Source organism: Ambystoma mexicanum, chromosome 6p (genome assembly GCF_040938575.1).
Source record: "Ambystoma mexicanum isolate Mex_15411 chromosome 6p, UKY_AmexF1_1, whole genome shotgun sequence".
Taxonomy (NCBI): domain Eukaryota; kingdom Metazoa; phylum Chordata; class Amphibia; order Caudata; family Ambystomatidae; genus Ambystoma; species Ambystoma mexicanum.
Window position 1 is genome coordinate 968,674,185 of NC_090935.1, and position 15,680 is coordinate 968,689,864.

Genomic DNA, 15,680 nt, shown 5'->3' on the forward strand with positions numbered 1-15,680 from the left:
CATTAGGGTTTATAAGGCGAAAACAGATCTTCTGCACTAATAGGTGCTGGTATTTGTGGATACACGGCATGCCCAGGCTTAAAGGGCGTTGGACCCCTGTATTATAGGTGTCTTTTGGCCCTGCCCAAATTGACCCGAACTATAGTTTGGAGTGTTGAGTTTAAGGTCTGTTCTATTGCAGTTATAGCTGCATTAAGACCATTGAGTTGTTGGGTGTGCTTATGTTGAAACCCTCATGGACAAATACATAGAGATACCATTTTGGATCTATTTAGCTGCTCAGTGATTGACCAAGTACCCTGGCTGGCATATATAAAGACGTCTCTCACTAAATTGAATGTATGCTTCTTTTGGACCTGTCTTCATATTAAATTTGAGGTAAGTAAAGGTGCACACAAAAAAGAGTGTGACACAACAGAGTGGGAGGTAGCTAATAAAAGTGTTGTGACGATCACATATTTTGAATGTAAAGATCAATGGGCAGAAGCTATATGGAGCCCAATGCTTAGTTCAGATTGGCTGTTTTGCCTTTGCCAAGGCAGACAGCCAAGTGCAATCTAGCACAATCAGGCCCCTGCCTATGACATAGGGGAGGGAACACATCTGTTGGATTCCCTCTTCAAACCTGTTTCATATACCAGAGACTCTGTGGCTGGTTCCAATCTTAATGCTAATCGCTCAGCAAGGGTGGGGTTCCAGTTCTGTCATAGTTGTAGAGAGATCACGGTTGTACAGTTCACTGCAGCAAACTACTTTTATGGGGCATGTAAGACCTGACTAAATACAGCCAGGGGGTGAGACCGCATACAGTTTGATAGCTAATAAGATAGGACATTGTGAATAGAGTTGTGTGCTAGGACTTATTTTGCATATCATTTTGAGGTTTTAACAAGTATTGGCGTCAAATAGCCTACTCGTATCACTACGCTTTCCTTCATTGTGTATATATTTACCAAATCAGTTATAATCGTAGTTATGCTATGATGCAGTTTATATCTTCTTGCATTTTTGTCACAAGACAAATTAAATGACTGTAAAGAAAATACGCTATTGCTTGTGGATGATATATGTGAAATATATATGAAGTATATTGTATTGTATGTTTTATGGGTGCAACCGAAATAAACATTGTTGATGATCAATTTCTAGATCGGCAGCACCGTGGATTACTTAAATGTATTTCTTTTAGTGTTTAGACTAATATATTTTTACTCGCCAGAAAAATGCAACCATTGGTAATGTTAATTACTTTTTTACTCCCTAACATGTTTTGCATGCCTACCTGAAAGCCTTGCAGAACCAATAACTCAGGTCTCCACAAAAAACATCATACGTGTCGTGTGGAGCACACCACAAATGTCCCCACGGTACAGTTCCCTGCCGAAAAGATCTATGCAGAATGGAGGTTACTCACAAGATAACCATGGCGTGGAAAACAAGTAAAGAATGCCACTACACATAGGATGCATGAATGAATCTGAAAGCTGGTGTTCAGTCACACAGTTCCTTCCAATCTACTCAAAGCAGTAAAGGTACTAGCACGAGGATACATGCCCATTTGGTGTACAACACATTAATAAGCCAAAATGGCCCAAAAACGAAAAGGCATGATCTCAATGCTTCGACAGTGTCCCTGTACCTGCCTTCTGGGCTTCTATGTTGTTCGCGTGTTCTTCCCTATTGGCTCGGTTAAGTGCACACTCCATCTATGTAACACCATAGAAGTATTTCTCTCTCTTGCAGGCAATAGCCAACACCTGGGGAAATGCAGGAACCTGGATGTAGTGTTTGCATAAGCCTCCAGTTTTGCCTGGACGGCACACTGCAATCTCTTGCAAAGCGGTGGAGCAACAAACACTGCCCATGCATTACATTGCGGGCAGCACTGCATTCCAAAGTAGCTTTATTGCGCATGTGACGTATCTCACTACTCCCTTTTTGAAAAGGGCAAACTCGGGAAGTTGGCTTGCATGCCACGAGGGACCAGTGGAAAGAAAAAAGACAGGTCGGAGGAGGTTCCGAGTCAACACAAGGACCTTAAGACTGACAAAAAAGCAAAATGGGGACAGTACTGCCATGAAAAGTGCTCAACAAACAATCTTGTGGTGAGCTGCAATGCGCAACATTGATTTCTCCTCTGTACAGGTAGACCTTGGTAGCAGAAACTATAGGAAATTGCTTACTTTCAAAGATCTAGTGACTAGTTTCCAATGCAGGCGAATATCAGTCCCACATGGCAGTCCCGCACCTCACCCTGTCCCAGCCAACAGTTTTTAACACGCAGTGGCAATCCAGTGGAGGACCTTGGCTGATGCTCACCACAGCAGTAGGAATGCTTTCACAGCAACGGTTCATCTATACAGGTCTGGTACCACTCGATGGATCTCCTTTTTAGAGGTGGCTGGCTGCTTATCTCTATCTTTGGAGGAGGGATGTCCAACCTGGTTGTTGAAGGGTGGTTGATGGTCTCAGGTGGTGTTCTACCTCGCACAGTATTGCAAGGGTTCTTTAAGTTGTTTGCCACCAGTTTAAAAATGGAGACTGGGACACCAGAGATGCTTAGGACACAGGCTCTAGGTGCAGAAGAATTCAGTTGTATTATTATTCTTTCAGGGAACATGCAAATGACAACACACAGTAAGCATTCTCCCCCTCCCCGCCCGTCTCAGCAGTTAGGGTCCACCTGATACACTCAGAGATTTTACCGAGGTTCCATGCTCACATCATTCCTCATGGCTTCATGCTACAATGTCCGTCCATCCATTCCCACAATGTGTAAGGGAGAATGATACTGGTTCCCAACCTTAGATCTGAAGGTTCTATTTTCTTAGTCCGTGCCTTGTCCTAAAAAATGTTTCCTTATCTTCCAACTGCAAGATATTCCCCTGGCGTCTTAGTGTGCAATTTGTCTTCCCTTTATTTTTAAAGCGTGCAAAACCCAGAGGTATCCAGAAGCTGGTTACAGATAAGCGCAATTATCTTATAAACGTGTTATTATAGCCGAGGGTGACAGCAGAAGTATATAACTCAGTCCCAGATGTAGTGCAATGGTTCCTGGCGAGTGTAGAGTGGAGGTTAAATATCTTGAGAAGAAAGCCAAGTTTTGAGGCCTTTGCGGAAGGACCAGAAGGACGTTTCGGCTTTTAGGTAAGGAGGTAAGGTATGCCAGCATTTAGATGCTACCACAGGGCAACTGCGGCCCCCTTCTTTTTGCTACTTTCATCTAGGGGTGGCCAGTAAGTGGGTGTGGGGAGCTCTGGTTGATCTGATCGATTGGGTTTTCTTGAATTTGTTAGATAAATATCTGTGGGGGGGGAGTGACAAGCATTTGTGGGTTAGAGTGAGAGTTTTGAAATAGATTCGGTCAGATGTGGGGTTTTTTGGGAATATTCAGCGGTGCTCTGAGGGTGTGGTTTTATATAGTCTGTAGTTTTTTAAGTTGCTTAATGTTCCTGCAAAAAGTACATTACAATAGTCTAGTCCGGAGAATGAGGGCTCTTGCTAACATAATGCAACTGTTTGTAAAGAGGAAGGAAAACGTTTCATAGAAGAAAACGCCTTGTCCTTTAATGTCAGCAACCTCTGGTTTGGCGCATCACCCGATTTGTTATTTTCTTCTCTTAACATTCTTCCTTGGTGTAGGCATGATATTTGGACTTTTGTCTGGTTGGCATAATCGTATGCTTAAAAGTGGCCACCGTATTAGGACAGTTTTTCGGAAGCCCAGGGCTTAGTAAAACCATTCGACTGAGACAGTACAAGACTCCACTCTTATATAAGGCTGTACCACCTGAGTTCCGGGTGTCATAGAGCAGCCAGGCTTACCTTAGGAGAGAGAGAGAGGGCTGTAGAATCAGTACAAAGAAATTGTAATACAAGTAGTCCAAAGAAACACAAACACTATGGGCCTCATCACGAGTTGGGCTGTTGCCCTTAAATGAGGTGGTAACAGTATTACTGCCACATATAAGGGCTGGCCCTATCGCGAGTTGGGCGCTAAATCGGCTGTTTTACCTCCAGGTTTTTTCTGGAGGTGAAAATCCCTGCTTTCGGCTGTATTACAGCCAGCTGTATTAGCCTGCAGTATTAGCACTGAAAATTCCCCACTAGATCCAATGGACCCAATCAGAAATGGGGATTTACCATTAAGGCCCAACCCGTGATCCAGTGGAAATACCACTGGACCGGTCGGTGCTAGGGCTATTACAGTTGGCGGTATTACAGCCGGGAATACAGCCCAACTCATGATGCGGCCCTATGTATTGTAAAAAATAAATGGTTTATTTAAATACAAGTAGGCCCAAATAAATCTTGGGAGCAATATTTACTTTCATATTATATATACCACAATTATGAAAGCACAACACTATGCTTGAAGGTACACAGACCAACGCTTATAACCTAATTTGGAAAACCTAACAGGAGTTTTAGGAAAGTCAAACCAATAGGTACTTTTTAGATTACTTTCAGTAATAGAAGGGTAGTAGACCATAGCAGTTGTATCGTGACACTCAGCAAGAAGTCACTTAGTAAACTTACTGGGCAATATACTTTTTGTGAAGAGTGGAACACTTATTCTAGGTACAGTAAAAACCTATAACTTCTTTGTGATAACCCACAGTTATACTAGGTGAGTAAAACCTAAGGTTGTAATATTCTATTACAGGCGTTTTTGAGATCCGTAAAACACAGATTGAGATAATTAATAACTCTTGTAACTCATTTTAGAATGGCAGCTACCTCAAGGTAAGTAAAACCTATACACTTTTTAAAGGAGCCATCAGCAACTTAAAGGAAGGTATAAACCTCAGACTGTTTTTGTGTCTGTCTAAAACAGACCAGGGAAAGCAAAACCCAGTGTTATACTTTATGAATGACTCAAGGTTATTCTAGGTAGGTAAAACCTAATGCAGCCTTATTCTGGATAGGCTAACAGCAAGTCAAGGGAAGCAAGACCCAGTTGGGGAGACTTACACACCTATTCTCTGAAAGAAATAGTTAGTGAAGCCAACAGCATTACTTTTGGGAAAGAGGCCTAGCCAATTGACAGGTCAGTAAAATAACCTTACGTCTACTTTTCTTAGAAACTGTTTTGCAATTCTAATAGAAAGAAAGATGTTACATATACTTTTCAGAATGGCAGAACAGTACTAAGGTACGTAATAACTTTTGTAACTGTTCACTCTGAGTTAGTTACCAACCAACTTATTTTGTAAGTAAGAAACGTTTAAACAATTCTCTTTTCTAGGCAAAAGGCCCTGTCCTTAGAAGTCTTTCCCTTATTCTTGGAGCATTCGTGTTCTCAGTGGCAGAAAGACGTTCGCTAGGCTCTAGTGTCCAACAGGCAGATCAGGAAAGGTTTTTAAGTAGCAAAAGTCAGCGTTCCCAAGGAACACTGTTAGAAAAAGTAACTACTTTACTTTTAGAGTTAGTTGACGGTCCAGGGGCTTCAGAGATGACACCCTAGGAGGATTCGGGCATTGGGCCAGGGTGAACTGGATGAGAGGCCTCCCAATCACAGAAAACACCCCAAAACTACACAGGAAGAGACTTAAGGTAAATAAATACCCAAGCCAGCACAGCACAGCAGATTTTGCAGCAGGAGAACTTCAGGATCTGCAGCCAAAAACCTGGTTGTTGAATTCCCTCATTAAGAGGACGGAAGACAGGACACTGGCTTTTTGCAGCAAGGATCATGGGGAAGGCTCTAGGCAAGGTTTTCCTCACAGCTGGATGCGACTATGTGGTTTTGGTGCCTTTTTCAGGAGCACAGACGAAGACAGAATGTTGCTTGTTGGATTCTCATCGTTTGCAAGGTCCAGCACTCCGGTGTTGCAACTTTTGAATCCTGCCTCTGGAGATCCAGCACGATGCCCATGAAGTTTCAGCGAGATTCGGAATTTGGAAGACTGTGCACCGCACAATGGCTGGAGGTCCTAGGGTATTGGCGTATTGCAGCCCCACTAGGTTGCATCACAACATGGGATGGCTATAAATGCCGGTCTGCTTGAGTCTAGTGGGTCTCACCAGGCTCTTGGTTGGTATTGTCGTTTTCGGAGTCCCCAGGTCAATTGGAAGGAAGGCTACACCAGGTTCCCGTTACACAGCAGGCCCTCCGGTCGCTGGAATTAGTTTCAGCCGCAAATATTTCATCTTTCTCTTTGGTTTTGGTTCCATTGGTCGACTACCTCTTCAGCTTCCAGGGTCAGACTTTTATGCAGGAACCCAGCAAATCAAACAGCCTTGCAACATTCAAACCTGGGGGGTTGGCAATCCTTTCAGGACAGCTAGCCTCCCAGTTTCAACTTGATTCTCACACTTAGGCACACGCAGGCTGGAAGACAAAGTACTGCAAACTTGGACTCCTCCCTCGCTTCCTGCCTTCAAAGACACTCTGGAGCCTGGGCGGGGAATCCAAATAATTCCTGCCGAAGATGAAGTTAACACACAGGAATTTCCTGCCCTGGATGTTGGGGGAAGGAACAATGAAGGACAAGGAACGCTGAAATGGTGAAAAAAGATGATGGGCCATTTTGGTAAAATGAGCACCCATAGGTAAAGGTGCAACAAATTAATATAAAGGTTCACTGCCACCAGCCATTAATGGTACGTTTATCATTTTAACATAAATGTTACATTTAAAATGGGAAAGGGGATACTCAGTATCTCCCCAGCACTCCCCATACGGTAGGGGTGCTGGTCTCACTTAATAAAATGTAAAAGGGATCAAAAGATCCTTCCTACCCTTGGGAACTGTAGTTCTCACAAGATTAGATAGAGAAAGTTAAAAGGGCAGCCCCTAGAGCAACCCAGCAATGATAGGCACTTATTGCCAAAAAGTTGTCACAGAGGATAACTTTTAAAAGACACTATGGAGAGTCTTAAAAATGACAGTGTGGAAAAAGGTTCGCACTCACAGTGGTATAAGGGAAAATAATCCACCAGTAAAAGCAAAACGTTCTGGGGTTGACACAGGTCAGGAAGATTTATCATTGCTTACTTAACACACCTTGGCTTTTCTTTGCCACTTTGCAGGGTATTCCTACTTCAGGCTTTGTTCTTTTTAAAGTACCTTGTTTTTCTGAGCTAATTATAGCTTCACTTCTGCTAATGGTGGCTTTCTAAGCAGCTGTCTTCCTTTTATCTGTCAGCCTTCCATCGACCCCTTTGCTCACAGAAGTATTGAAGGGTGAGACCTAGTCCAGTCATACCATTAATCAGGGAATATTTTACCCAAACCTTATTCAACACAAAGAATTGAGCTTTATGTGCAGACATCAGATGCCCATACCTTACTTATGCTGCCACCCACGGAGGATCAGATCTTTATCTTTAGATTCTAGAGAAAAAGGACTCCAAATCGGACATCGAGAACACCGATATTTGACCCCTCTGAGGACCCTATTGGATGAGTCCTATGTAGACTTGAGAGACCACTTTCCTTGGTGATCTAGATGTGCAAGTGCACTTTGAGTATGAATCTGTGATGTGTCCTGAGAAACACAGTATGCCACTTTGAAGGCAATAGTGCTGCCATTCTATTCTGCATTATGTGAAGAATGCTATTTTCGGTTAATGGCACTTTTCCTCTGGGAACGTGCTACAAGGAAGCTTGCATTTCACCTTCCTAGAGGAGGCTGATATAACTCATTGACCGCTCCATCATAACTATAGATCTTTGACTATCTCTCTAAATATATTCATACATAATTATTTTGATAGAACATGCATCCTGGCTAATGTTTGGTTTATGTATTTATTTAGATGAATGTGTATCTGTTTATTGATTAACTTCACCATTCTAGAATAGCCTTTAATCTTCTTGATGATCTAAAACGATTCTGGGAGGATAGCTCAGGGGCAACGTGTTTGTCTTGGAAGCAAAAGAACGCAAAGCAACACAGGTTTGACTCTAGGTCTCACGCTTGGAAATTGGTCTCTGGTATTAAGCGCGTTATAAAAGAGCAATTAGAATTATAATGATTCCTTTCAAGTGGGTAGTTGTGATGTTCATCAGCTGTCTACGTTCCATAGATGCTTTTTTGTACTTTGTTTACTTGTAATCTGCAGCCTTGGGATGCAATACCCAAATTCTAACAGTTGTCCTTGTCCTTTTTTTTACATTTGTCTCTTTGTAGCTTAAGAAATTCATAAGAACACCAGAAATCCCTTCGAAGCACGTGAGAAACTGGGTTCCCAAAGTACTGGAGCAGCGGAGACACGGCTTGGAAGCATATTTACAAGTGAGACTTTTTGCTCACAATAGGATCATTAAAGGATTAAAAAGAATTGCATGTTTTACGTCCAAAAGTATTAAGAATAAGAGACACAATTATAGATTTCTAGCTTGATATGAGTTTCTGTTTAGCGAGAATGATGAGCTTTGGGAGGTTCCCAGAGTCTATGCAGGCAAGCGCTAGCTGATCTTTGTTCTATTTAACTATTCTGTTGCTTTTACTTGGGGAAATTCTGCTCCATGGTGCTTGTGACTCTATATTGTTCTCAACTATATGAAATAAACTGGCAACTTGCTGAATAAAAATCATACGTACACATTTGCATGGATCCTAACAACAAATACGAGCTGCTAGGCATGGCAGTTCGACCTTTATTTACCTCAACCTTAGAACAATAAAGGGGCATTCCAGTTTAAGATCCAGCCGTCAAGTCTTTTTTTTTTTGCAGCGCTTGGAATGTCAAGTTCTCTAACGCTTGTCCATGGAAAGGGTGAACATTCTGTGACAAAAATGGGTGTAACTAATATATTCTGGGGAGTTTTACAGTAATGTATAAAAGTACATTCACAGTTGAAACTGCCAAAATAATGAACACATTGAGTGTACTGAGGTATTGAAAACTGTAACGAGGAACCAAGTCCATAAAAGCTTCTAATACGACAAGCTCAATTAGCACCCGGAGCGCAACATTTGTTTTGGGCAACACATCTGGATCTGTAAAATGGGCAATAATTGACCAACCTTTTTCTGCAATTTCCAGGATTTTGCAGGCGCTCACATATCCATCCTTCCTCTGAGGATCTGCCATCTTCTTACTGTTTTCAGCTGCTCTTTTTTGTCCTGGCACCAGAGACTCTTAGTTACTTACATGTCAGGTGTGTTTCTTCCATGGGTCCGAGTCTGTTTCTTGTTCTGATGCAGCTGGTTTCTTGCTCACCACTGCTGTGTCTTCTTTCCCTAAAGTGTCACTAGCCCGGTCTCACTCCAAAACGGAAAGCACAAGTTGTGGGTTTGCGTTCACGGGTGTGGGCCATATTGCCATCTTATTTACGCTTATCATTCTACATTTGGGACTGTTAGCTTAGCTTGGGTTGTGGGCAAACACGATCCATATGGCTTTCTTCCTTGGGCACTAAGTTATTGCTCATTATAACGGTCTTGGTTTGCCAGGAAATGTTGTTTGACTACTTGCAAGCTTCTCTATGTAGCTTACTGCTGTAATAGTTGGTAGTGTGAAATATTCAATTTAGGACGGGATGGTAGATTCTCATCCAAGAACAAAGCCGTAATTTGTTCATATGAATTCAGGGATTTGAAAGCATCTCTTGTTTTAATCAAAATATGTATAACATAGACATAAAAAGACAGCATCACAAAGCAAATACATCATTTCATGGCACACGTTCCTTGTTACAATCAATTAATAGACTTTTACATTAACCGAGACTGTCTTTAAATATTCTACAGAGTTAAATACCTTTAACACGTGTACATATTTGTGTAATTTCTGGCCACACAAGGAGCAAGCGCGACCATTACATTATTGTTTCACATCTATACATACTCCTAATTATTAATTTGGAAGCTCACCAGATAACACATTGTGTAAACAGTTTTCTCTCTTGCACTGTATTCTCTAATTGTTTGCACACATCTTTATATCTGACACTCAATCGTGGATTGTACGTTTGCATTTCAATTTCCAAACTTAAACTTTTCACATCAATTATGAATGAGTTACAGCACCCCAACTGTACAAATAGGAAATAAAGTAACAGAGTAATATTGGTGTGAATTTTAGAGTAGACAGTAGAAGAAGCCAAACCTCTGGAACCGCAGACTCCGAGCATTGGGTGAAAGACATGTGACACAACAGGGCACATCCCCAGAGGACCTAATGACTTTAGGTAGTGCAGATTTGCCTTCCGGTAAAACACACAAAATGGGAAAACTGCTTAATTTAGACATAAAAATCTGCGGGTCGTTATGACTTTCTTATAGTTCATATGGACAACAAAGGCGATGTGAATTAAGAAGTCTCTGACTACAAGTGAATGTACACAAATAGATGTATTCTGTTTATTTGCACAGGACCTCCATGACACAGCATGTTGTCAAAACCTCTGCTTTTTGCTGATTCCAATGGAAATCTTCCCAAGTCTATGGCACCTCACTGTATCCAATTATTTGGGGTGAATAAGAGACAGAAACCTTTTCCTTCAACAGTCTTGTAGAATACACTCTTAAAGGATGCTTTCCTTTCCATTACACATTACTTTTGTTTTAATTAATGGTTGTTAATACCACAAGTCATGCTATCCAACATAGTATGAAGAGTCACCCCGAGGGGAGATTGAGTGGAATCACACTGGCTCAACGCCTCTGCAGAGATGTGGTATTTGCTCCTGGGAAAGGGCACAGAGCCAGTCAAGGAGGCTGGAACAACAGGCGAGAATACACTTCTCCGCCCACTGTTTCCAGCCACTCGAGGCCCTTCCCCAGGTGGCGCCATCGTTCTTTCTTTTTTTCACACCCCAAAAACCAAATACGCCTCTTCCCCGCCCACTCCCTCCCCACTTACCTGCTGGACCGCTCTGGTCCCGCAGCTTTGCCTGCTCCTGACCACCGCCATAGGGAAATATGGTGGCGGCCAGCTTGTTTTTTGTTTCTTTTCTGTGGAGATTGGCGTCACTTGCATAGACAGTTCCCTGAGAAAAAAAAAGAAACCATTTGCACCCAGCGTAAACCTGGGGTGTAAATGGTTTTCACCCCTGCTGTGTGGGGCAGACATTGGCCTTTAACCACCCCAGTCCTCACCGAGGTCCCCCTCGCTTCGCTCAGACCGACATGTCTGGCCACCCAGAGTTGGGGTGAAAGCCATATTACACCCTCCAGCAAAAAACGTGGAGGACACCTGGTAACTATATCTCCCAGAATGCACCGCGATGAAGCAGACTAGAATAATGAAAATAAGACATGAAGGTGCTCACCCACCATATACTCCAGTATCGATATTACGGAAGATGCTACACCCAGTAGTAAGGTGCACACATCCAGCAAGCTGGTACACGCAAAGTAATGTGGAACACCACAAAGCCGCTGTGAAGTAGCATGGGATTTCCAAAATAGCACTGCATGCGTGTAGCATTGTGAGGGAAATCAATGCAGCTATTAGCATCACCAATGACCAATCCTTAAAGAGATAAAAAGAGGAAATTGGATAATTATTAGGTCCAACCAAACCCATGGAGGGAGGCCCAAAAGCCTGGAAGAGAACCAATCAGAGTCCACTACAAAAGCCACCCCATGGTTAAAAAAGGGTTTCAGAAACTTCAGTATGCGTAAAAGCGAGTTACATTTGCTTCCTTTCCAGGCCAGTATACTGTTGAAGTCTGCATGTATCTTTTACAAAGCAGTCACAAGTAGCACACCTGGCGGATAATCTCCACATATCTGGTGGCACAGACTCCTCGCACAGCAAATAGACTAACCGGCTTGAATCACAGCTCATGGTCAGAGAAGACCCACAAACAATCCTTCTCTTGTCATGCACCCATCCTCTGAAACTCAATAGCAGTATCACTTCAGAATGCCGCCACAATTCTCCAATTTGGCAAATCCCTTAAGATGTGGCTTTTTCAACAACACCTAACCAAGGACTAATCCCAATAGATCCACAGACAGATGCACAGACCCAAACACCTGCTACCCACACACTGTACAGCGCTTCGCTGCTCTTCAGCTAAGGCCAATTAACTAATAAAATAATAAAAATTATAATTTAAAAAGTCTGTGTCTTGAACCCAGCGTTGCAGACGTGGCTGCTGATGGTCCCTTGATGCATGGAGAGGCTCCTGGAGAGACCGCTACTGGAAGGACATTAGCCCGGAGGGACCCAGTGCTATGCCTGGAGAATCTGAAAGGAGAACGGAAGATCTGTTAAACCTTGGAAGCCGAAGGCTGACTTGAAGTGCACCCCAGGGCCTCACCGCTTCTGGTGGAACTGGAAATCCAAACCCTGGATGTTCCACTCAGGGCCCCAGAGAAAGATAAGAAAAGGTTACTAGGGAGGCCTACGTTTAGTTGTGTAACTCAAGGCTTAAGTGAGAGGCCTTTTGTGAATGCTGTGCTCTAACTCAGGTTCTAGGAGTGAGGCCTACTGCAAATCCTTCACCCAAAGCCCTATGAGAGCGGCCTACAGAGAATCATGTTATCCTAATACAGAGGAGACAGAACAAGAAAGACCCTGATACAGTGGCAGATGTGCCAAGGCCTAGCAGGTGGCCAGTTGTAAATGTTGCTACCTGGGCCTATGGAAAGAGGCCTTATGTGACCCAAAGGCCTATGAGAGTGGCCTACTGTGAATCCTATACCCAGGAGCCTATGTGAGTGACCCACTGTGAATAATTCAACGAAGACAGAGGAAGAAAGAATACTGATACAAGGGCAGGCAGAGGACAGAGTTACTAGGAGGGACCTGTGGCGAGTCAGAAGAAGGACGCAGACCCCCTCACGTTTCATGAGATTTTAATAAAGTAACATTATAATGCCCAACTTTCCCTATCGCTATGGGTGGCCCCTGCTTATGTTACTAAGGTGCTCATCAGTCATTTGTGAACGTTAAAAGGAATACCTCCGCTCTCCATAACTAACCTAACTGTCCCTAGCACTATGAAAACTAACTTGGGTCAAAAGAGTGACTCCCTTCTCCTGAGGGTAGGTACTGTACCAGCCTTTAGGATTCTTTATTAATACATAATCCTCAAATAGTCTCTCTTGATTTCTTGGATCAGTCTCTGTAACGCTTCAGATGAATTATTAGCTTTTCCCTCCTCCTTGTGAATCCTTTTCGGTGATATTTTATAAGATCTGTATTCCTGTTTGCTGGTTTCAGCGTATTCTTGGAAAATATGATTTATCTGGTAGAATTTCTCTCCTGGGCAATTATAATTCAACTTGTTCTGGCCTTCTTAATTAAGTAATTGTACATTCTTCAAATGAATATTAACTGTGAATATAAAGTTTCTTTCTGCCTTTTCCCAGGGTATTGTAGTCCACTGTTCTATTCTCACGGTATCGTGATTTTCAGATTTTCAGTAATTCTTTCACTTATATCAAAACACTTTAAGTTCATCAGTTTCAGATTTAACTTTGCCTCATAACTTCCACTGGGATGAGTTGCGTGCATGGTGTAATGATTCCCTCTGGGCCTCCCCTTATTCCAGTTCTCCCCGTAACCTTCGACTGTGAAGGAGAACGTCTACAGGATCCTCGTTTTTCGGGGAGGTTCTCTCTTGCTCCGTGCCACTGTCAGTTTATTTTTGTAAGTTTTTTCTTCCTCTGGTTTTCTCTTCTCCTTGCAGCGTATAAGCATTCTGCTGAGTGACCGGACACAATGCTGCTGTATGTTTTCAGTGGTATTGGTGATGGTTTGTGCACCGGCTATCCACCACAGATCTTTCATGGTTTCACCACCACCTTCATTGAGTTGCTGCCGTTTCGGCTTCTGACGCTGGGTATTTGCTGTGGCTTAGGCATCTCCCTATTTCGTATAGTGCGAGTTTGAAACTCAAGGGCTTCGTGGTTCATGCCTACTCCTCCTTCTCCAGATGTTGCGCGGCTCGGTGCCTTCTCTTGCCTGCGTATACATTGCTCTCTCTCCCTGTTGCTCATCGAGTACACACTTTTCAACGTACTCGTCCCAGTGGATTGGATGCTTCGATTTAAAGGGATATGTTCTTTTTCTATGTGATAGTGACATCTATTAAGTGTTTCTTTGTCCCAGTCTTGTTTTTTAAAAGTCTCTGATATTTTATAGCATCCCATGTAAGCCACGGTGTGCAGAGCTTTAGGGAGTTCCTAATAGTAATGGGGGTCCTTGTCCTCTGAGGGGGAGTCTCTCCCGGTGAGGTCCCACTTGCCTCGACCCCTGGGGAGAGTGTTGCAGAGTGGGATCACCTGCCTAACCTCATAGGGGATGGGGGCTCACCCTTGGGGTGAAGGGACGAATTCCCTCCATTCGTCACAGATGCATAAAGAATCCTGAAGCTAAGGTCCAGAAGGGGCCTGCCAGGACTTCTAAAATTCAAGGTCCTGGAGGTTGTTCGGCAGTGCTGTAAAAAGAGTGGTAGTTCCGTTATCGCCCAAAAAACTGAATTACCATCACTTTTTCACCACACCGCCAAACTCGTAAGGAGTCCCTTAGTAACATTTAAGTAATTTAATTATGAGTTGTTTGCCAACATTACTAAACTGAGAAATTGAGTTAATCATTTTGGAAATTAAATAATATCAGCCAATAAATATGTAATGAAAATTTTGATTTGTGTCACTTGTATTACAAATGTGGTGACTTGTGGTGAAACCGGTAATTTACTTACTCCTCACCGAAAGGAAAGTGAAATGAGGAATACGAAGGTTAGTACTAACCAGGAATGTGTCCATATCTCTATCAATATACCATGTCTGCCAGTGCGTCCTGCTGGCCTAAACTTGTCTATCAGTTGTGACTATCAATAACTTTGATGTCGAGCAGTGAACACTGTATCGAATCAGCGGATGTGAAGGTATCGGGAAGTTAGCTTTTTCTTTCTTCCATGACTAAGAAATATATCCATACAGCAGTAACTACTATAGGGCCCTGCCTGCACATGCATAGTATTTGTAATCTGATCATAATCTGCACATGTATTCACCATAATCTTGTTTGTTCAAAAACTCAAAGGCATTGCTTTAATCAGCAGCCTTTGTTAATGAATTGCCAAAGACACTCTTTCTATTCATATTTTGAAGAGGAGTTCTAGATGTTTCTTCACACTTCTCCATCTTTCTCAGTACTTCTCCCCTAAACACATTTGTTGCGAACTGGATCCCAGGTGAACTAATGTACTTCTCTCCAATAAATCAGCCAGAGAGGCACAAATATGCTCTACTAGCCGATTAATAAACAAAAGGTTGACAGGAACAGGAAGTGCTGCCAAATAATTCCTGTAACTGAAAAGGAAAAGGCAGGGTTTAAATACGTGAACTAAGGAACCGTTCCCTTACCCTTCCTGTTATTTTACCACATACCTGTTGTTCCTTGTATATGGGTAAAGCTGGTAGGAGGATGAAGGCAGGGGCACATATAGGTAAAGAACGAGTTGAGTCCCGAAGCAAAGTTCTTGAAGGGGTTACGCAATCCAGGGGTACACAAGGTCCAATATCCAGAATACAAAAAGAACAATCCAGGTCACAATCCAGGGATACACAATCCAAAAGAGTCCCCAAAACAGAACGAGAATCCAGAACAGGGTCTGTGCAGAATAGCCAGGGTCGAAGAAACCAAGAATGAGCAAAAGAGAAGGGAGGCAGAAGAAATGCCATTCACTGGTGCAGAGAGCCACTTAGAAGTGCACGGGACGGTAAATGCCGTGTTTTAGCCTTTCTGGAATTGGCACTCCG

At 42.8% G+C, this 15,680-nt stretch overlaps 1 protein-coding gene across 1 annotated transcript in view; it reads left to right on the forward strand.

Annotated features, from left to right (window-relative positions):
• SNX24 (sorting nexin 24) overlaps positions 1–15,680 on the forward strand; it is a 1,521,972-nt gene that overhangs the window by 866,242 nt on the left and 640,050 nt on the right. Inside the window, exon 3 of the mRNA XM_069625579.1 lies at positions 8,139–8,243. Within this exon, the coding sequence (XP_069481680.1) occupies positions 8,139–8,243 (105 nt within the window). The remainder of the gene's footprint in view (positions 1–8,138; positions 8,244–15,680) is intronic.